Source organism: Athene cunicularia, assembly GCF_003259725.1.
Source record: "Athene cunicularia isolate RWA chromosome 5 unlocalized genomic scaffold, athCun1 chr5_part2, whole genome shotgun sequence".
In the NCBI taxonomy this organism is placed as follows: domain Eukaryota; kingdom Metazoa; phylum Chordata; class Aves; order Strigiformes; family Strigidae; genus Athene; species Athene cunicularia.
The window spans coordinates 10649741-10671825 of record NW_020799102.1 but is presented as its reverse complement, the minus strand read 5'-3'; the positions used below and the strand labels follow the sequence as shown (position 1 = coordinate 10671825).

The 22085-nt window shown below is 37.7% G+C and overlaps 1 protein-coding gene across 1 annotated transcript in view; it reads right to left on the bottom strand.

The window, feature by feature from the left end:
* CD44 (CD44 molecule (Indian blood group)) overlaps positions 1-22085 on the bottom strand; it is a 53441-nt gene that overhangs the window by 30722 nt on the left and 634 nt on the right. The window contains exon 2 of the mRNA XM_026850607.1: positions 529-694. Within this exon, the coding sequence (XP_026706408.1) occupies positions 529-694 (166 nt within the window). The remainder of the gene's footprint in view (positions 1-528; positions 695-22085) is intronic.

The window sequence follows — 22085 nt, the reverse complement described above, 5'->3', positions numbered from 1 at the left end:
ACAGATTATAAGAATGCACTAATACTGTGGTCATTTTTTCACAAGGATGTCAAGCTCATCCCTCACAGGACCACTTGCTACTTTTTGCTATTTCTTGACAAGACAGAGTTCCCTATACCGTATATACCATCTTCAGTTTTGACCTTACATCAGGTCATTAAAAAACATAAGTACTTCTCATACTTATCTTTTCACATACTTATCTTACCAAGTGATAATGTATGAACTGAACATCTTCCTAATTAGTTTACTATACTGTCAATCTTTTGCTATCTTTAGATTTTATCTGTAAGAGGTCATGATTTTTTAAAGATAACTAGCAAAAAGTATATGCAGTGAAGGACTTATTTATCATCAGACCCAGAGCAAACGTACACATGCACAGAATGTTCATTACAGAGCATAACTTGCTTGAGGACTGATATGGCCATCTAATTAACAGCTAAATGAAGTCAATTGTAATTATTACACTATAGCATGGATGGATGGACTTGTCATAATGTATTATTTTTTCAAAAATTTATTTACCTGCAAGTTTCAAATCCAAGTTCATGAGCTTTCTTCAACTGCTCTAGTGTTGACAAAGTACTGTTGAGAGCTCTGCACAGTTCAACTGCTTCAGGTCGTGTGAGACTGTAGCGACCATTTTTCTCAACATGAAAAACTCCTCCGTATCTGCAACTTACATTGAATTCTGTTACCAAAAGAAAAGAGAAAAAGGAATCACAAATGGTTGGACTTAATGCTTCACTAAAGGCCTGGAAATGATTTATTTTGAAGTATAGTGCTTTCAATGCAAACCAGCAATAAGCAGCAGCTATCCATTTGTTCAGAAAGAGTGCTAGCACTTTCAATCATCTGCTTCATACTTCCCTTCTTTGGGCTGAGACACAAGCCAAAACTTCAGCCTTTCGAAAAATAGCAACACAACATGTTTTTGTGAGGTACCACTAACAATAACATGCAGAAAATGTAAATAATTGTGAAAGTCTTGAAAGCCACATTACTGCAAAACTAACTGAATATTCAAATATATTTGTAAATAAAATATTTAATTCATAACAGATTTTTTAAAGATTAAAAATTGTGTATAATCAGCCATTATGGTCATAAAGTTCCTTAATTATCTCATTATGATCTCTTCACAGTGAATCCTTTTAAATGAATATATACATCAGTCCCCAGTTTCAGAATTAGTTCAAGCAACATGTTCCTATTACTAGCTAGACGAAAGCAGGAAGCATGCATTGGTCTGATGTTGCATGGTCTACCTGAGACAAAAAAGCTGCACAGATATTCGGAACTAGAAGAATTACGCTGTTAAATACTCCCTGAAAGATAATCTTTAAGCTCTTCTTATCCATCATGCTGGGGCAGATAGAGAAGCATCAAATACACATTATATAAGACTTCACATGAATGAACTTCTTGCTCCCTGTTCATTCATCTTGACAGTATTTCTCTCCACTTTGAAAGGCTTCCTCTTGCTGGGTTCATACTCACACACAAACATCTTACTGCCAACCCATGTCAGAGCTTTGATATGTACTGCAGTAAGCTTATTTAATGTTAAAAGATGACTTAGATGGATTTTAATCTAATAATACTGTAAAAGTTTGCACATGGAAGTACTTTCAATAGCAAGCAACATAGGGATAAAAACAATGAATAATAATTAAAAAAAAAAGGTGCGATCATTAGGTTGTGCAATTTGTTTTCTGGCCTTCAGCCTGGGAACTCTGAACAAGGAGTACATGCAAAAAGCCTACAGGAAGGGAGCGCCTCAGACAATTCACTACAAACACTGAACAAAAGGCATAAGGGCTAGAGGCTCTGAGGAGATCATACTCTGTTCATCTTTATATTGGAAAGATACTGCCTACACAATGCAACAGGTACAGTGGGAAACAGCAAGTCTGTGACTGAGTAAAGAGAGAGGAAAAATAACATTTATTTATCATTTTTTTTTAAGAGGAACCGCTAAGAAAGAATTAATAATAATAATACAAATAAGAATAATGTGTGTGGAGAAAACGGGGAAAGATCAGGATGCTTCAAAGCAATGTGAATTAACTTTGCTCATGCCCCACCTTCCCTCAAGAGAAAAAAGTGGTTGCAACTCCAGACTAGAATGACAACTGCAAAGCACACTTAATTGGAGTAGTCTATTATTCCCAGTGAAGGCAGGAGCATGACTCCTTTTTATCTTAATTTTATTGGGAGTTCCACGTGCAAGAAAGGGAAAAATAGACCAGTCTTCTCCAAATATTAAAAGGGGGTGTCTGTACCATCTGTTTCAAATACAAGATGCTATGTAATAGCTGGTTTCCAGAAAGAGCCAAAATGCAATCCATGCACATTCTCCTTGACACGTTCTATGGGAATAACAAGCAAAATTTTAAATATCATTTTTGCTTGAAAGTCTATTCTCTTCCATAGCATAAATATGAAGGAAAATGATGGTAATCAAGGCGTGCACTCTACCTTCAATTGGTTTTGCTCATTGGTTGTTCTGTCTACAGTGTATCTACTCAGTGTGAACTGCAAGGAATGTTCCTTTCCATAGGTAACAGAAAACAATCAAGGAGGTAAAATACCAGATTATATCCAGACTGTATGGTGTATGTACCTACAACATAGGTAGGAGTTCAATAGTATTGATGACTGCTTATCCAAAGGAACTCAAAAGCTGTACCTCCAGTCTTACTTTCACCATAGTCAACCGACCAATCGTGATAGTTACTGGGATCGCCTTTCAACAAAAAGGATGTAAAAAATATATCTTCTCCCACCTGCCCCACCAGTTATTTAGTCTGACAAAAACATTTAATGTAGACAAAATCGATATATGTTGCAGAGCTGTTTAACAGTCTTGATTACAGTTCTCAACATTTTTATTATCATATGTTATAAAAAATACCAAGAGGACATAATTTTTAGTTTTGTGAAATTTATGCAAGACTAACATGTTTTCTCAAAATGACACAGCTGTTTTCTTCCAGGGAAAAATAGTTCTACTAAAATGACAGACAGAGCTTTTGAAGGCAAGAAATAGGAACCTGTGTAGAAGAAGACACCAACAAATTAATTTTTCTTTCCTGGAGGAGTTAATGTCTTGCAACAGGGCTGAGTTTCACAGTCTGAAGAGAAGCTAGTGGTTTAACATAAAATGATAGCCTCAGCAAGTTCCCACACATGATTCTGGAATAGTCGTGGTGCTTCCACCAGTGCCAGAGGCAGCCATGCACAACACTGGTCCTGGGGAGAGCTGATGGACTAGAAACTTTCTGCGGCCACACCCCTCACCAAACAGCACTGCCTGCCCAAAAGCCATCTCCGTGTAAACACAGTGTCCCAAATATAGTCCACGGACGTCCAGGTTGCACATTCCAATAGATGTTTTCTTACCAGAACACAACGAACAGCTACTCTGTGTGTAGTGACATAGCCCACGACTACTGCTATGGGATGGAACTGCTCTCACAGCTGCCGTGTGAGTGACTTCTGCTTTGGCTCCAAAGGTATTCAAAACCTGACATTATTTTGGAAGTTGTCCAGCCAGTAGGTATATTAAACATAAATGACCTAGACAGGATAAAGGCTTCTCTTTAGTTTTCCCTTCCTGATTCTCTCTTCCCTGTAAAACAAGGCAAGCCTAAATTTGTTAATAGTTAAATATACTCTATGAAGCCCCAAAAAATATTAAATTTGGGGATCAGATCACAAAGATCTATCTGATTAATTTAAAGTAACAAGCTCAGTGATTTTGGAACTAGATTTTTTTGAAACAACATCTCTTCCAATAAATTTAGGATAATTTATGAAGAACTATTGCTATGAAAGCAGATACCACATCCTCTTGCTTTGGGTTGCATTTGAAGCCTGCAGTTTATCCCAGATTCACTGAAATATTAAAGTAAATTTCCTTCAGCTGTCTTCAAACCTCAGCCCATTCATGGTTTTAAAATACTACAGTATATGTTCCATTGCTACCCAGAGATCCAACCGTAGCCAGAATCTCACTTATTAGGCAGCCAATTCCTTAAACTCCTGCTGCTGAAAATAAAATAGGCTTATTTAGACAAAAAAAGCTTAATGGAACTACTTGTGGGGAACAGTTTTACATGTACATTTTCCAGCATATGTACTGTACACCAGGACACATCTGGGAAGTATCAGGTTTACTGCACATGTGCTGAGCAACTGCAGCACACGCACACACAGAAGGGCCAAAGATCCCAGGAAGCCTCGCTCATGCAGTGTGGGAGATCATGAGGCTGTCCAGGAAAACCTGGGTGAAAAGGTGGCAATCCCAATTCTCCAAACTGGTTGTGAGGTGATCCAATTAGTTGTCACTTTGACCTAAAGTAATGTTGAGACAGCATGTTTTGTTTTTATTTTGATGGTATCTTCTACACCTACTATTAAAAATGTTTGTAACACTGCTGTAGTATAGACAATCTGTTCATGAAGCAGTGAGTGTGGAAAAAAGACTACAGCAGGACATAAAACTCACATGACATTTCACAATCTAAGAAAATTGCATAAACTCGGCATCTCCTCTGTGAAAACAGTAATTGCCACATTTTAAAAATGTCAAAATACAAATGCAGAGCATACTGCCCAGAGCTGTCAGGGAATCCACTGTTTTTATTTCATGGTCTCATATTTTAATGTCCAGACAATGAGGACTCTGAATTAATGAAAATATTTCTCGTCAAATCTATACAAAACTTACTAAAAATAAAAGATGGGGTCTAAACTAAATTAACACCTTACATTATTTTTTTCCAGGCTGAGGCTTATAGACTGATTTTGAGTTAAGAAAGAAACATGATTGCCAAATCCAAATCTGAACACGTATTACACCTTTTCCCGTAGTACAGGAAGGTCAAAGCCATTAATTTTATGTCGATGCTACTTGGCTGGCTTTAACACGGTTATGAAAAAGATGGGTTTTTTTCTTTGTTTCAAGAGACAAGGCAATGCAAAACTTACACCATGTGCCAAACTGTTACTGATCCCCTCAATCCCTTTGAAGTTTCAAAGGAACTAATTCAGAGTGGACTTGCAGTGGAACCACAAACAGCACCCAGATATTCCCTTCTGCCCTCTCTTACAGCTGGTAGGCTTTGTGGGCTGACAGACAGGCCGTGATCTTTCCCTGACATCCACATGATTTGCTACAACTGAAAGACAAAATTGTTTAGTAATAGCTCTTTTAAAAGGCAAAAAGTACCGGACATGCCTGAATTGTCATCATCATTAGTCTCATTCAGAGCATGAGACCTGGGTGACTCAACCCAAAGTCATGGAATGCCCCTAAGCTTGTGCTGGGTTTTATAAGCATGGAGAACATTAACTTTCACACAGGCCATTTCTCCCTGTCTTTCCTGGGATTCCTGGTGCACCGTCTCAAGCAGCTGCATTCAGGCTCTTCTCTGCTATTGCCATTCACGTATCTCAGCCAGACTCAATTAATACTTTTCAGCCAGAATCACTAACTCCAGTTCCATGGACAATTTGCTAGTTGGAGTCCACTGGTGTGATAAAATTGGGTGAGACAAACTAAAGAGCATTGTTCTATGAAAGTATGAGTTACACCCTGATTAATAATACTAGAGGCTTGTTAGAAGCTGTCACAGTAAGAAGCCAGGTGCAATCTCCATTTCCACCCTGGTTCTGCAACCCTTATGCATAATGAATAACACTGACTCATGCAAATTCTTCCCATTGGAATAAATTTTCCATAAAGATTTTTGATCCACAGCATGGATGTTTCATGCACTGCTCCTTGCTTTTCATTGTTTTCAAGACAATACCTAGAGGTTTCATTCTCAGTGTAGATGTTATTTTAACGACTGCAGAGATACAACAAAGCAGATGAAGATTTGCAAAAACCCTGCCCCCCCTTAAATGAAAACCTGTAGAAGAATACTTAGACACAAGGTTGTTAACAGATTTCTTGGTAAAACCACAGTCTGCATTGCATGGCAACCAGGAAATGTTAGTGTGCTCTTCTCATGGGGATTTTCCTTTTCGGTTTGTGGTTCAAGATGATTGATAGGTCACTAGGATGTAATAAATAGGGGCTGAAAACAGGGACAGAACTAAGGATTTGACAGTGCAGATAGTTTTCATTCTCTGCTTTAATAGAATATAGTTTTTGCATCTATTGTAAAAACTTTGTTCTAAATTTATTAAACTATTTAAATTTTATAATAAACTATTTAAAGTTTATTTCAAGCTCTAGGCAGATATACATGGGTAAACATTTCCTTATAATCACAGATTATTTAACCTTGAGCTGACACTTTTGAACAGGAACAACCATTATGTTAGCACTGATATCTAAATTTTTTTATTTTAGCACCTGCATTAATGCATGCTAGTAATGAAGTAGAGAAAATCTGGCATATTTGAAACAGATTGACATCCATTTAAAAGAGACTCCTAGTAACTACAGTTCCTCTCCAGACAAATCTAGAAAATAGGCCATATGAGTCTTAAAATCTGAGGAGTTCTGGACAGTTTGGATCTCGGCTCTCAGATCAGACCTGTCTCCAGTTGATGTTTTGGTTTTTTAAATGTTTCTCAGGAAAACTACTTCACAGTTAAATAAGGATGAATATTTTACTGCCGTCTAGAGGAAATGCAAAATTTCATATGGGACAGATTTATGAAACATTTCAGGATCCAAGACATTCTGTCAACAGATATAAGATAGTCCAATTACCACTATTTTGATGTCTAGGAGAACTTGAATGTACAAAAATATCATTCAGTGATTCCCTAACACACTACAATACGCACAGGCCTGGATGGCATTATTATTTGCTGAGTATTCCACCATTTCTTTAGAGGTTATTAGTAAAACCATTCACTAAAGCAATTCACAGCCCAGACAACTGTAATAGGATACAGAGGCTTCCACCTTTGCGTCAGAATTTGGACTAAAGCCCAGGTCAGTTATGATGAAAACCACTGGATAGCTGTTTGCTAGATTATGTAAAATGATTCATTAATCCCAGCCGTAGTCACTAATAGACACGTGTCAACATCATTAAAACACACCTATGCCTGAATCCCTCAGGGATTGATGGGGAAAGGAAAATTGTGCTGGGAAAATTGGACTCTAAGCTGAGATGACTACACACTGATCAAAATTTAGAAGTGAAATTCTGCAGGATCCACATGAGTTAAGCAAGCGTGTGCTTATGAGGCTTCAGTCCTTTACCATCACAACAGAAAAGCACCAAGGATCAAGCAACATCTATAGTCCTTTAGTGTGGGTGGGTGATGTTTTTCTGTTCTCCCAGTTACAATATTTTTGCTCTGCTATCCACCATTCTCTACAGAACATAGAGAAACAAACCTGGAAAAAAAAAACTACACCATAAGCCAGTCTTCTCCTAATAGTGACAGTGAAAGGAAATCTTTACAGTTTCTTGGGAGTTCTCAGATTAAATACTATCCTTGGGGTATTGCCAAATTATGAAACCTGAAATGATTTATAGAAAATAAATTTCCAGATTTGGTGGGAATAAATCGTATTTTCAGTTTTCAAAGTATCTGTGGTGGATCCTTAAATAAAGCAAAACAAAGGTTTTGGTTTTGAGTTTGAAACTGCCTTTCATTTTGAAACTTAATTAGTTTGCACAAAATAAAATGAAACAATTTAAGAAAGTTAATTTTAAATGTTTAAATGGTTGCAAACAAGTAGATGGTTTAAGGAACCCAGTTCAAAATTTCCCTGTACCATTTTTTAAATGTTCATATTTTCATTTCAGTTTGGCATAGGAAAATGTTTTCATGGGAGAGAAAAAAACTATATGCCTAATAGATTTCTGATATTCAGAGGTAAAAATTTCTGTGCACACCTGGCTTTTTAAAGATAGCCCAGGAAAATATTTTAAAATAAATTTACCTGCATGTTGCAAGGAGTGCCTGCTATATATAGAGACAACATAGTTGGGTGTGGTGACAAGAAAGCAAAGATGTCACTCCACAGATCCAAAGGTGTAAAATCAGACCTTTCATTGAAGTTGTGCCAGAGCTGTTCCTACTACCCAGTTATATTTGGCTACCTAGTAATTTGGGCTGAAAAGTCAAGACAGTAGCTTCCTGTATGCTGTTAACCACATAAAAAGTCATGACAGAGCCATGCTAACCCTGACATCCAGGTGGGCTCAAGAGGATCTCTGAATGAGAAGGATAGATGTGGCTGGGGACGTAGACAGTTTCCAGAGATGGATACACTGCAGTAGGAGGATCTCCTTTCTTCACCAAATAAGTACTCCTTGCATTTCTGTGTTACTTCAGTAAGTGCACACTAAAAACAGCATGTGGGACAAAGCTCAAGCTCTTGACTTCCTTCTAAACTGTTCTTAACTAATTTTCCTACTGGCCACCAAAGTCATTGTCTATATCTGTGTACCAATGGGAAAAAATCTTCAGTTTCTTAATCTGATAGGGTCACTCAAAATTCAAGTAAGTAACAGAAATATGTTTAATTCTTCAGCCGTTAATGCAGGAAGAAGTTTGCTAATGCATCTTCCAAACATACTTTATCTTCTTGGCAACTGTTGCTCTGGTAAACATCCTGAGTGAGCCTATACAGTGTCATCACTTACGATAAACTTCCTTGCTGCTGACATTAATATTTTTCTTTTTGCAATAGTTTCACCCAATAATGAGTTGAAAGTTTTCAGACTTCACCAGAACATGGTACAGCTGTGCAGCACCTCAGTGGAAAAATTGCAGGTGGTGAAATCATAGTTCTGGAATTAGAAGTTATCAGATTCGTCCCCCTCAAGATGATGAAAGCATAATCATAATTGTCAATACTAGGAAAGCTTCAGGCTGTACAATGAGTAGTCTAACCCCAAAGGCTTAGTAACAGGGATTGTGAAGCCAATCAGTTGGGATCAGTTCCATGCAATCCAGGTGAAGAAACATATGTGAAACAAAACTGATGAATAATAGTTGGAGTCTGTTTTTCATTGTTTAACTGAAATCAAATCATTTAGTCATTTGGGATAAAAACAGGTGAGACAGAGTGTTGCTCAGCAAACAGATCCCCAGCTCGGAGCTCAAAGGGCCTTATGCCTGCTCTGTGCTCAGTTGTTTACCTGCCGATATAACCTGGATAAGCCAATTCATCTCTCTACCTCAGTTTGCAAAAGCAATTTTAGATTTACTGATAAAGAATCTTGTAAAAGGAAAGAACTATGACATTGTTATTTTATTGTGCTCTTACAGCTTTTACATTCAGCCTCCATCTAAGCTTTGACAAGTCACGAGAAGTCTGTTTTGAGTTCTGTGGTTATTTAAATAAGAAATGAAGGCCAAATCAGACCTATGATTAATGAGTCTAATTAAATGACAGATTTTGAATTTTAATTATTTGTGGTATGCTACTGAATAATACCATGTGTGATTTGAATCTGTTTTTTACATGACATGGAAATATTTTTTTACTTTTGGTAAACAATTTCTAAACTAATAAACTACACCTTTTATGTTGCTGCTTCTCTGAGTTTTACAGGAAAACCTCTAGTAAGTATTCTCAACATTTTAAACTCATTTGTACAATAAGTTCCTAACGGAAAAGCAAGCAATGATCAAAACTGGAAAAGAGAAAAAAAAGATGTTGAATAGGAAGTAGAACATCTATTGACTTTAACAAGGCCACTTCACAAGAAAAAAACAGAGAAAGGAACCTCGAGAATCTTTTTAAAGGCTGAAAGCCAGCCAAAGAAAAATAACATTAGTCTGGCAAACATACTCAGAAGAAGTGTGCTTAGGATATGCCTGACAATGTAAGACATGTCAAAGGAGAAATGACCCATGTAGACTTCCTAATAACAAATCATGGCAGGAGAAGACTGCCCAAACAGGAGACATCTCAGTACTTACTCCAAACTCAGCTTTCCCACAATGCAGATTAACATATTCCCAGTTTCTTTCACAACCTTTCTCCATTTCTTTTCAAATATCTGGGAAAACTAGGATGAAACCCAACCTTTTTGTGGAAGCTGCTTGTATGAATTTACAAGAAGGTACCTTACAGAACAGGACAAAGCAGTACAATATTGAACACTTAAATCAGGGATCATAGTTGTTAATTGCATATTGATTAAAATATTGTCCAGCAATCCATTGAATTTGGCCTGTTAGAAATCAAACTGGAGAACTGAAACTCCAATGCAATGCATGATTCAATGACTCATACTAAATTCAGATTAAGAAAATATCTGTAACCTTCATGTGTAACTTCGCAGTTTTAAACATGCATAAAACTACTTTTGAATATTTGTGATTTTCACCAAAAAGCAGAACAATATCATCTGCATTCTGAAGGTCTCAAGAATATGGAAGAATTCTAAGTCCTAACAAATCACTGGTTGAACAATAATCAAATCAAAACCAAAATCTGAAGCAAGTTACTTATTGGAACCAATGGTTAGCGAAAAGCAGCTGACTTCCTTTGTGATGTTACACTGAAACCCTGCTTTGTTTCCGTAGTGTGATTTTGAGTAGCTTCTGCTAGCAGTGCTGTCTGACCTTTGCTATCCACAAGGCCTTACAAATGGTGTGATTTGAAGAGCTCAGAAATGCTGGATAGAAAAGAGAAAGTAAAGAAACAATCTTGGAAGAAAGCATTCTCTGAAGAACACACAGGTCATGGAAGAAGTCTGAAGAGCTTAATTCACAGGCAATAACGGAAGATGGAAGTTGCATATCCAGTTGTGTGTACAAGCTACTGCAGTTTCAGAGATGGAGAGTGGTTTGATCTCAATGTGTTCCTCTCCATAAGAACCCAAAAAGCACCCAGACATAAGTACATTTTCAATAGAGGGATGGTAACCATGGTGCTCCTAGGAGCATTGGGAAGCATACTACACACTACTGAAAAAAAAGCCAAAACCCGTGCAATGCACATTTCATTTTTACTTGCTGAAGACCTTGAAATTTTACTCTGGAAATATTAGGACAGGTTCTGCGTGAAAAACAAACAAAAAAACAACACAAAACCCCTCAGATTTTCATTGGCAGAAAGACTTGGCTTGGGATCTGAAGTAAGTACGGTTCAAAAAAAAAAAAAATTGGAAATTATCACTTTCTAAAAAACCCATGTAATGATGAATACAATTTACTTAATCAAATCTCATTTAGAATCTATGGAAATTAATGGGAAAGGTCTTACTCTATCTTAAAACAGTGCAAGCTTCTGACAATGGAAGAGAACACTGTCACATTCACTACTACCACTGTTTTTTCCCTAATACCAGAAGGGTGGGGATCCTCCATTCTGTAACCAAGATGCCTAGGCTAGCAGTTAACTTCTGCTGGAGTTTTTGGTGGCAAAATATTTCTGGTTTTTGGTCTCTGGGTCACTCTATCCATCCATATGCTACAGTTTCAAGAATCTTGAGATTTACACTGAAAATACTGACTAGCAAGAATGTTTCCTACGATGCATGTAGGTTATTTGTATCCCAAGCTGGATGTTCAATTAAATTTATTTAATAATTCTTACAGTCTTAGTTTTGAATCTTCTGTAACTGATTTAGTAAAAATGTATGTCTAATAACTAGAGTTTGCAATTAATATCAGTATGTACACAATGCTGTTGCTATCACAAATGTGGTGAGAATGCCTCGGGTTTAATATATTTTTTCCTCTTTTTAAAAAATGTTTATTTAAACTTAACAATTCATGAGAGGCAGTGAAGATTCACTTGCATGATGAAAGAATGGGAAAGAGGCATTGGCAGTGTGGTCTTGATATTCCGTGAATTCAAACACTACATTAAATCCTGCATATGTTTAGGAAGTGGAGATATGTAAGGCCAAGGCACTACTGTTTGCATGTAATCATCCTCAAATAGTGAAGCATCATTGTCTCCCAAAAGTGTTGGAATCATTGCGAAGCCAGTGATTTTGCTCTGATGCTTGTTGATTCTAGTAATCTTGTGTTTTAATAAGACATAGCTAGATTTTATGAGAAGATCCAGAATTAAATCAATGTTTGAATGGCAAATGATACGGTGACAGACCTCAGTTCAGGTCCTGTGAGTTTCATGACACTGGGAAGCGTCATGAAGTCAGATTCATGCTAAGCAAGAGTCAATTCAAACAGCAAATCAGGGATAAGCCATCTTAATAAAAAGAAAATCTTAAGTAGGTAGTAATTTATTATTAATAAAACCCCACAAGGTTGGTTTGTTTTGGTTTTTTTTTTTTCTATCAAGGAAATTACTTACATACTTGAAGTAAAATTCATTGAGTTTTCTGTCAAGTACATCACACAAAGTGTGACCCGCTATTACAACATGACAATGAGTATTAACAGCAAGGTTACACCACAAAACAATAACATCCACTACAGAAGGTGGATTGAGACCACTAAGCTTGTGTTAGAGCTGAAAAGAAAAGCAAGCCAGCAAAGGACTCTGAAATCATAAGTAAGAAGACCTCACCACGTACTTGCAAAAAATAAAAGTGGGAAGTTCTTTAAACAAAGCAGAGATCTTTCTTAGGAACAGCAGAAGTGGCTGAAACAGCATGGAGACACTTTTTCAGATAATCTGCTACCAGTCATTCTGTATGGATGCCATTTGTTTGTCTTGAGCGGTCTGAAAGCAGGTCCTGGACACACCTTATTAAATCAATTCCTGAAACACTGCTAATTCAGATGACTCTTAAAATTATTTTCTCTGAAAAGATGGGAGATATTGGGATATCTCCCAATATAACCATCAGTTCAAGGAAGCAAACCAGTAAGTCAAAAAGCAAAGCCCACTTGCATTAGAAGCTGAACATGTTGCTATGACTATCATTGTGGATATACTTCTGTCATGTCAGAGGTGGAAAAAAGGTGTTAATACATTGCCTTGCAATTGCTGTGAGTCAACAGTAATATGATTGTGACTGCTGTCGATAAAGTGGCATGACCTGAGCACTATGAGTAATAAAGTCAGATAAAGTATTTGATTGACACTGTTAATAAACTCAGTGCAGGTCTGCAAACAACGGGTTGTAAGGGTGTTTCAAAAATGAGGAAAATACTTAGCTCTTACTCATAAAAAGTATTTTCTCACATGGCTTGTCCAGCTGAGGTAAGGATTGCATAGCCAGGCTCAGTGATGGATTACCAAACAGTTAGTAACTGAAGAGAGTTTCCTGTTTTTAAGATAACAGCTCTCGAGAGAAAACTGGTCCTCTGTGCTCTTGTTCACTTCTGCACCAGTAGAAGAATGTTTGCACAAGGACTTTTTTCTTACAAATAATAATAATAATCCCTATTTCAGCTGAAATAGCCCTGTATGTGAAACCATAGCTGCTTTCTGAAACTCAGGTGAAAGAGGCACTAACCTTGTTGATGGAACACCTGGCTGAGACTTAGGAGAAAATGTTCTATTTACAGCTATGTTGCTGAGCAACTTGTTTTGCTTTCTCTCTGTTTCCCTACCTGTGAGCTGGGGATAAAATCACTGGCTTCCAAAGGGCTAGAAAACCCCCTAGTTATTATTGGCTGCTATAAGCATATTTGTTAGTTCACTTCTTTCTCACTATCTGGATCATCTTTATTTTGTTAAATAACACTATATCTAGACTTGAAATTTTAAGTTTTACGGTAATTTAAACACATTGAGCCTGATTTCAACTGTGCTGAATGTGTTGATGAAACACATGAGATAAAACAGTAACCCCCTCTAAACCAAATGTTGTAACATTTGTGTGAATTCCATGTAACACAAGAAAAAGAAACACTACACAGAACAGAATTTCATCAGAGGCACCACCTGTTTCTGAAGTGATATACTGAGAAAGCTTAAGGCATCAAATCTCTTTTAAGAAGAATTCAAGTTCTTCTATGGTACTTGGAAGAATCCAGCAGATGACAAGTGGAAGGAATACATCTCAGACATATGTTGATGTCAGAATGTTCATGTTTAAAGTGCTGTAAAATATATTCAGGAGAGACCACTGCATTTTGTTATTATAATAATATCCAGCTTGAGCTTTGAAGATGTGGATGTGTATCATCAAGTAGATGTTATCAGCAAACACTCTTGAAGGTTATTAATGGATATACCCCTTGCTGGGCCCAAGACTTTCAATGCTGTGTCTATGTGATATTTTTGAAATGATTGTGACAACAGAGAAGCAATTGAAGAGAACAAAGTTCCCTATTTGTTATTTTAAAGGGTAATCTAGTCAGGTAGAGTCAGTTTTTGAACTTTGTCTCCTTTGATCGGGAAAGGAAATTAATTAAAGAATTCATTCATTTGCAAATACAAAATTTTGGATAGAAATTCCACTCGTCTTTAAAGGCACAGTTGCAACATTTTACCAGTCTTGCATTGTTCTATGTATATAATACATGGTGTACTCTACACTAATTTATGATAGGACTGGGCTCCACTGGCATGTATATAAATAATAAGAGTTACTAGGAAATATAAAAGAAGAAAAAAAGATCTCCAGCTCCAGAAAGAAACACAAACTACTTGTTATATGAACTACCTGGATAAAAATACACTCTCGGCAAAGCATTAACAGAAAACAAATTTGGATTCAGTCATCGGCCTGAACAGTCTCCAAGTCACAGGCTATGCCTCCTCCTGGAAAGCTAGATGATGGGGCTTTTCTCTAATACACATGAACCCACAGAGACAGAAATGCTGTCTAGCATTTATGTCTGAGAGGTGCTCTGAAAAAAATCAGTAACTGTGCTGGTCTTACCCTTTCATGATGCCCTAAGATTGCCTCTGTTTCACTGTTTTAAAAGCCAGTTAATGCTGTTCTCTGTTCAGTGTGAGCACAAACTACATTACTACTAGGTAATGTGTGAAACTTGGCAAGTCCAGCAGATGTTGAGAAAATAAAGCAAAACTACTGCGTTCTTTTCCCACCCAACAAGCAGCCAGGAAATAGAGCTGTAAGGAAAAGAATAAATAGGACTGAACTAATAGAAATGTCAGAAGAAAGAATAAGATAATTTTCTTGTCATTTGAGTCTTCTCTGAGGCTTGGTTTCTACACTTGGTCTCTACATTTCATTTTGCTTGTGAATGACTAAGTTGCTGATCAGAAGTTTTACTTGATCAAATGGCTATAATCTTTTATCACAGACGCAGGCTGACTATCAGATTCATTGGACTCTTTCAGTCAGATGTTCCAGAGAGATGGAGATGGATTAGTGGGGAAAACAGGAAATAGATGAGAGAAACAGAAAAAGTTGTTCAAAAGAAGCTGTGGTGTTTAAAAGATACACATGGGTACCACCTGTATACACATAGTTGCTGCACAGTGACACTCAAACTTCTCTGGACTTCTAACATTCTGGCCACGTGGCCTTCTGGCATAGTGACCAGGTGGCACATCTTCATGTCTATTCTTGGCTCCTCCTCTGACTTGCTGGGTCATTTTACATCTCTTGGCACTCAGCTTTCCCTGAGTATCTAGCCTTGATGTACAAACACTTGGAAGACCTCAGAAGATAGCTGATAGTTATTCATTAGGAATTATTGCTTGAAACAGGAGAGAAACTTGACTGAATTTAAGACATTGCTCTCCTGTTAATTGTTAAATCAATTTTAAAGTTCTCAAACCTGAAGAAGTGTTGAGTTTGACAATAGGACAAAAGATTTGTCAGTTCTCATTTGCCAAACAGCTTCAAACATCCCTAATCATAGAAAGGTAAGTCTTGAATAAGAACTTTTTAAGAAAACTATGCTTTGCATTGTCTAACAGGAAGCAAATGTTATTGAATTGAAAATAGCTGCCAGTCTTCAGTGTGTGTATAGGTAGCACACACACAATTAAACAGAGTAACAAAGAGGAGTTTTATCTGTTTTTTATAGCACTGCTACTGGAGAAATTGATTTGAGCAGAATACACATTATTTCGCTTCCATGTTCTAAACGTTCCTATATATCATATTTATGCATAAGCAATATATAGGAACAGAGAACAGAAACCTACATTTATAAATATGAAGACTCATTAGCAAAAGAGTCTTTTCTACACTTACATGCTTGAGTGAATGATAGAAAAGGGAAAGCACATGTAAATTAATGGAGGACACCTAATCAAGCAGGAGGAGGAAGAAAAGGGAATGCAGTGAAAGCAAAACATTAAGATGAGTTCAAGCCTCACCCTCAGTGTCTTCATTATTAATGAATCATGTCTCTTTACAATTGGCAAATACTACTTTCCCTTAAGCCTGCCCAGTTAACTATTCCATACTCTTTGTGCAGAAGCTTCCCCCAGAGAACCGTGACGGAGCTGGGAAGGCCTGGCTGCCCCTAGCCTTAGTCTCCTCATTCTGCAACAGGGATACTTCATCTTATCTACAAGGTGTGCATTGGCAGATATCAAAGAGTAGGTAAACAACTCATCGCTACCATTGCAATCACCCCTGCGGAACTGTAGAACTAGTGCACTGACAAGCCGTAGAAAGACCAGCTGCCAGCTTGTTTAGTCTGTTTTGACTTTACCTACTCTGTGACAATGGCTGCAGCCATGCTGCTCTGACAAGCATGATACCAATCCCTTGCTGATAAGCCTCCCTGGTGGCAAGATACACTCTCTCAGAGATGCTGCCAAGGTAAGGTTGTTGGTGCTTGACTTTTAGACCTCATTTTGGATAGCAGCTTGCTTGCTGCCTGGACAGAGCTCACTCATGTCTGCCCACAGGGTGCTGGGTGGCCATGGACCATATGCTGAGCTCCAGTTAACCTTTCACTTCTGTATGGGAACGCTGCAAGAAACTATGTATTACATCTACCCACACATACCACACCCTGCTTCTTTACAGACACCTATCCATTAACAAAAATAACAACAAAAAAGCCCCCTAGGGAAATATACTTCTGAGAACCTGTTTTGCTAACATGCTGCCTCTGTGAGACATATATAATCAACAAAAGCTATGTCACAGCAGATTTTTTTACTATTATATGTTCTGTCAAGGGCAGCTCCTTATTTATGAAAGCAAGTATTTAGTAAAACAGACATTAACTGTGTAGTTGATGATTGCTGGCTAATGCCCTTCTCCTAGGCAGCTGTCAGCCTGTACCCCAGCAACTTCTTTTATAACCATTTCAGATTGCTTTTGGAACAGTATCATTAGCAGAAACAGAGACAGAAGTTTTACCACAGCTGCTGCATGTCTGATTTTTTCTTTTCTTTTTTTTTTTTTTCCCCTACAAAGCCACAACGCAGTCTCTTAGAGCTTCCAGCTACTGAGCCTAGATCAGTTGTTGATAGAAGAAAAAAGTGAAGCAATGTATTTTGAAACTGCAAATGTAAGTAAATTTCAGATCTTCTCTGTGATTTTTTACTTTGAATTGGCATGACTGTGTGAGCTTCCATGTTAGTAGTTGCTAAAACTGTAGATTATTCTTCAACTCCTTTTTGTAATTTTTTTTCTTTTTCCCAGTTTCACAATGTGAGGGTTGAAGGTTATTGAACTGAAATAAGATTTCTGCATTATATAAAGCAGCCAGTGTTGCCATGTAGAGGAACTGGAAAGTCCCAAAGCCAGTACGTACAAAAGAGAGTTCAATTATGTTCTTAACTGTAGGCACAGACTCCAAAAATGACTGCAGGTTTCGTTAGGCAGGAAACAGTCACGGAGGTTTGAACTTTAAATCGCAATTAGCTGAACTCTCAGTCTGACTGGAAAGATTCTCCAAGGAAAACCCCTCTGTCTCTCAGTTGCCATTTCACATTACTGCCTGCAAACTCATTCACATGATGAGTTGCTCTGTCATCCTTTGGGTGGGATCAGCTCCGGCAGCAGCAGCAAGGGAGGAAAATCACAGCCAGCTGCTACTGATATTACTGCTGATGCCACTGTAGGGAGGCTTGTGATTTGGCGGGTAGGAAACTGATAGACGTTCAGCAATGACACAATTCTCTCTGCCACCAGTATTAGCAGCAGCCATAATGGTTACTGGGAATTACAGTGTCTAATGGCTTTGAATTGATTACCACCTCCCTGGGAGTGAGAAACAACTGGTTGTTAACAGCTGATGAACTTCTGGTCTAGTCTAGAAAGTCATTTCTACACCAAAGTGGCTTCATGCCTACAGTTGTCAATAATCCACAGAAAACAGTCCAAACCACCAGATATATCACAAAGAAACACAAGTGAAGGCAAATAATACAATAGCCTGTGGATGTGGATTTTACTTGGTAGCAGCAATCATGTACGTATCAGAGATGTTGGGACAAACCCAACCTTTGTCTTGCTCCTCTCACTTTGCTGGCCTTCAATTCCTAGCTTGAACTTCTCTAGTCTAAGACTTCAATTTAGTGCTGAAAACTTAAATTTGATAAGGCATGCTCTCAGTTACTAGCTGATGCTAAAATATCATGTGTTTTGAACACCATGAATTGTTCAAGTACAGTGTTGTATAGTTTTCAAAGCAGGCAAGATTACTGTGGTGGGTCATGTCTGCTTCATGATTACCGTCTCTGTGAAGTTACAGTTCACAGTTAACTGTACATTTAGCCTTGGTCCTGGAAAAAGCAATTTTAAAGGAGTTTGGCAGAACACCTTCACTCACCCTCTCTCATAGAATTATCTTTAAAAAAATAACAAAATCTATGTTTTGTAAATAATGGAATATGTGTCATATGAAGTTGAGAATTATCATCTTCCATCTTGACAGTATTTTCAAACACTTATCCGTTAGTGCTGGAACAGAAATGCAAGTCAGGAAGACCAGAAAGCAAATGGGAAAGCCTTCTTACAGCATCTCTGGAATTCCAAAAACCTTTTAAATTCTTGGAATGACTTATCCTCTCCTTATATAAGAAGCTCAACATATTTTCCCTGCAGTGTATTATTCCACTACCAGTCAACTACATTCAGAACTAAAATTGTCCTTTTATCAAAGAAGAGAAAGAGTTACCAGAGGTCTTCTACTCCATCTTCTTACTCAGTAGTACAATCACTAATACCCAAACTGTCCTTTGAAGATGTTTATCTAGTCTGTCCTTCCTAATCTGCCTTTAAAAATGATGTCTCTTAGCAACCTATTTTCAAATGCAATTACAGCTCTGTCTAGCCACTCCCTCTGAATACCATCTCTTCTCTGATAAGAATATTGCCACCTTGTGTCGTTTACCCTTTGCTTTTTAATTAACCCATATCCCACAGAGCTCACCAGAGCTTCTTCCTCCACCATGTCAGCAACACCAGTTTTACTTTTTCTAATTTTTTAAGTATCTATAAGCTCCACTCCTATTATACATTAACTTGATTGCTGCTGCTATCTTTATTCCTCATTTATTTTCTCCTGTTTCTGACAGTTGCTATCCAAATTAGTGGAAATATCTGCAGAGGTTTACACTAGGTTCTTGCTTGAATACATTTCAGATTTCTTCCTTAACTTAAATCCTTCAAGACTCCATGCAGTCTATATAACTAAGTTTAGTTGCTTCCTGTAATCCACCATGCTCCTTGCCATACAACCTAACATCCCTTTGAGATCTACATTTTTCCTCACTATATTTTCCTGCTTTCTTCCCTAAGTTCTTTCATTTGAAATGGCAGTTGTCCTTCAATAAAAGCATTTTTTGTACCTATTCATGAAATTCTGGAGAATCCATCTTTTCTACAAGTATTTTAGTAGTGATGAGCTCGTGATTTGCTCTGCTGTTTATACCTGTCTATCAGCATCTCAGGACTCCTCATCCTGCTGGCATCCTCTTGCTACAGAAGAACCTCATGCATGTTTAGTTGCTATATGAATAATTGCAATATTAATACTGTCTTCAAGTCCTGGCCTATAAAAGTCATGGGAACTGTTTTGGAAAGAAAGACACACCAGGTATGGTGGGGGGGGAACATTTCATTTAACCTTGGCTAGAGCTAGGAGTGGTTTTAAAAGCATTTAGTTTAAAAATTTCTTCCTCAATTGTATGATGCTATCTTTCCTCATTAAGTCTTTCTCTGACTTCCTGTTTTTAAGGTAATGGTTCTGCATTGTGGTGAACACCAGTAACTAAAGAATCAACAAACATTTCTCCAAAGACTGCAAGACAATCCTCTGCCATGGTTTTTTGGCTCTGTGTGTAAGAGTATTTCAAGGACAGGTATATAACCTTTCCATTAAACAATGATCAAGTTCAAGTGAACTTTTAATAAAGTCTAGTTACTTTTCAGCTTTGGGAAAATAGCCAAGATACACAGTATAAGTGAAAATAAACTAGCACAAAGACCTTCTTCAGACTGCTTTATTTACAAATCTACGTGATGGATATACAAGCCAAGGGGCAGGCAGGTCCCTTACTTTCTCACTGACTGATAGCTATAGTAGTCCTGTCTCGAAGCCTTGCCTTCTACTGAGACTCTGGCAACCTCTTCAGGGCTAATAGCTAAGCTCTTTCATTTCATCTGTACTACTACTTCTATTCCAGCTTCTTCTAGTTTGGGGGTCAAAATTGTAGGTTTTGCATTGTGTTAGTCAAGGAAAAGTTTGAGAGAAATGTTTTTACAAATACACAGAGGAAAATCTCCCCCAGAATCTTTGTTAACCAAGACGTCAGCATCTATATCCTCCTGAATCCAGGCTTCTTAGACAAGAAAACCAACATTAACACCATGAGTACACCTTGGTCACATGTCAGTGACAATATGGTCACAACAGCACAGAACTCAGGATGAATAAGCTGCTCTCTTTATCTCCTCTTTAGTAACCACATTAACAATAACCTCAGGTCCTTTCTAATTCTGCAAAATTCTGTACCAAAAGAATCAAAATTCCAGTTTGAAAGCAGGTCTGAAATTTGTATTCAAGCAAGATGCTTCCCAACAGCAATGGCCACTACTCTATGATACACAGCGAAAGTCACTGGTTTAAAAGAAGAAAATATAACCACCAACTAGTGTTTTGAAGTCATTACTGACTACAAAGTCATGCTGGAATGTACTCCATACCAACTAAAATATATTGTAACTATGGTCTAATACCTTGCTAAACCATTAAAGAAACTTCCCTGTGGGGCATATATGAAGTTTGACATCCTTTTTTTCTAACTATGCCGAAGGCTAGATGATGGGGTTTTCTGCTTACTGTAAAAATGCATTACTCTCAGAGTCAGTGCAGACCCTGCTTCTTTAGAATGTTCCTGGCAGCTCATAAAAGGAGAAATCAGTTGAGCAGGCGGTAACCAAATAATTATAATACTCATATATCATACAGACTTGGACCGAGACAAGGTTTTAAAAACATCTCAGGCACATATTTACCTACAGTACCCCCGACGTTTTTCTAAGGGCTTTATCCATATACCTGATTTTAGCAAGAGCATTTTGATACAACGGACAATTTTGAAAAGTAGTAAGCAATGAAGGAGCTTCATCTATCACAGATGCTCTGGGAACTGTTCACTCCGACACACCCATTCACAGACTGGCAGCGCTGCAACCATTACAGAAGTATCCACTGTTGCTCACACAAACGAGATATATACACACTCACACAGAGCCCTTGGGTGACAATGGCCATGAAAAATGTATTTTGTTACACTCCTGGAACTGATGAGGGGAAAAATAATGTAGAAGAGTAATTGCTGTCCCTAACCACAAAATGCCTCGAGGCAGCTGCTGTCACAGTGAGAGTCTGTTAAAAGCATGGCCATTTCCCTTAAACACCATGTGAAATTTCAAAAGCATTTTGTCATTTTGGATGGACAATTTTTATTTTTTCTTCTATATTAACATTTAATTTTTAAATACAAATATTTGAAGCACATAATGAAGCTACAGAAAGTTAACTGATAACTGAATTTTGTGGTCACTTCAAACCCCCTTTGTTCTAAATTTCATGATTCAACCCCCAAGAAACCTCAGGAAGTCAGAAACAAGCATGCTTGGCACAAAACTCTCCAAATTTGTCACATCACTGCAGTTTTGCTTTTGTTCAGCAAGGCTGTGTCCAAACACAGTATGTATTAGCTGTTAGTTCAGACCACGTAAACTCAAGAATGCAGTTGTTGTATGCTGGGGGGGGAGGAGAGGGGTGGAGGGTGTCCAACCCCATTCCCCCCCCCCCCCCCC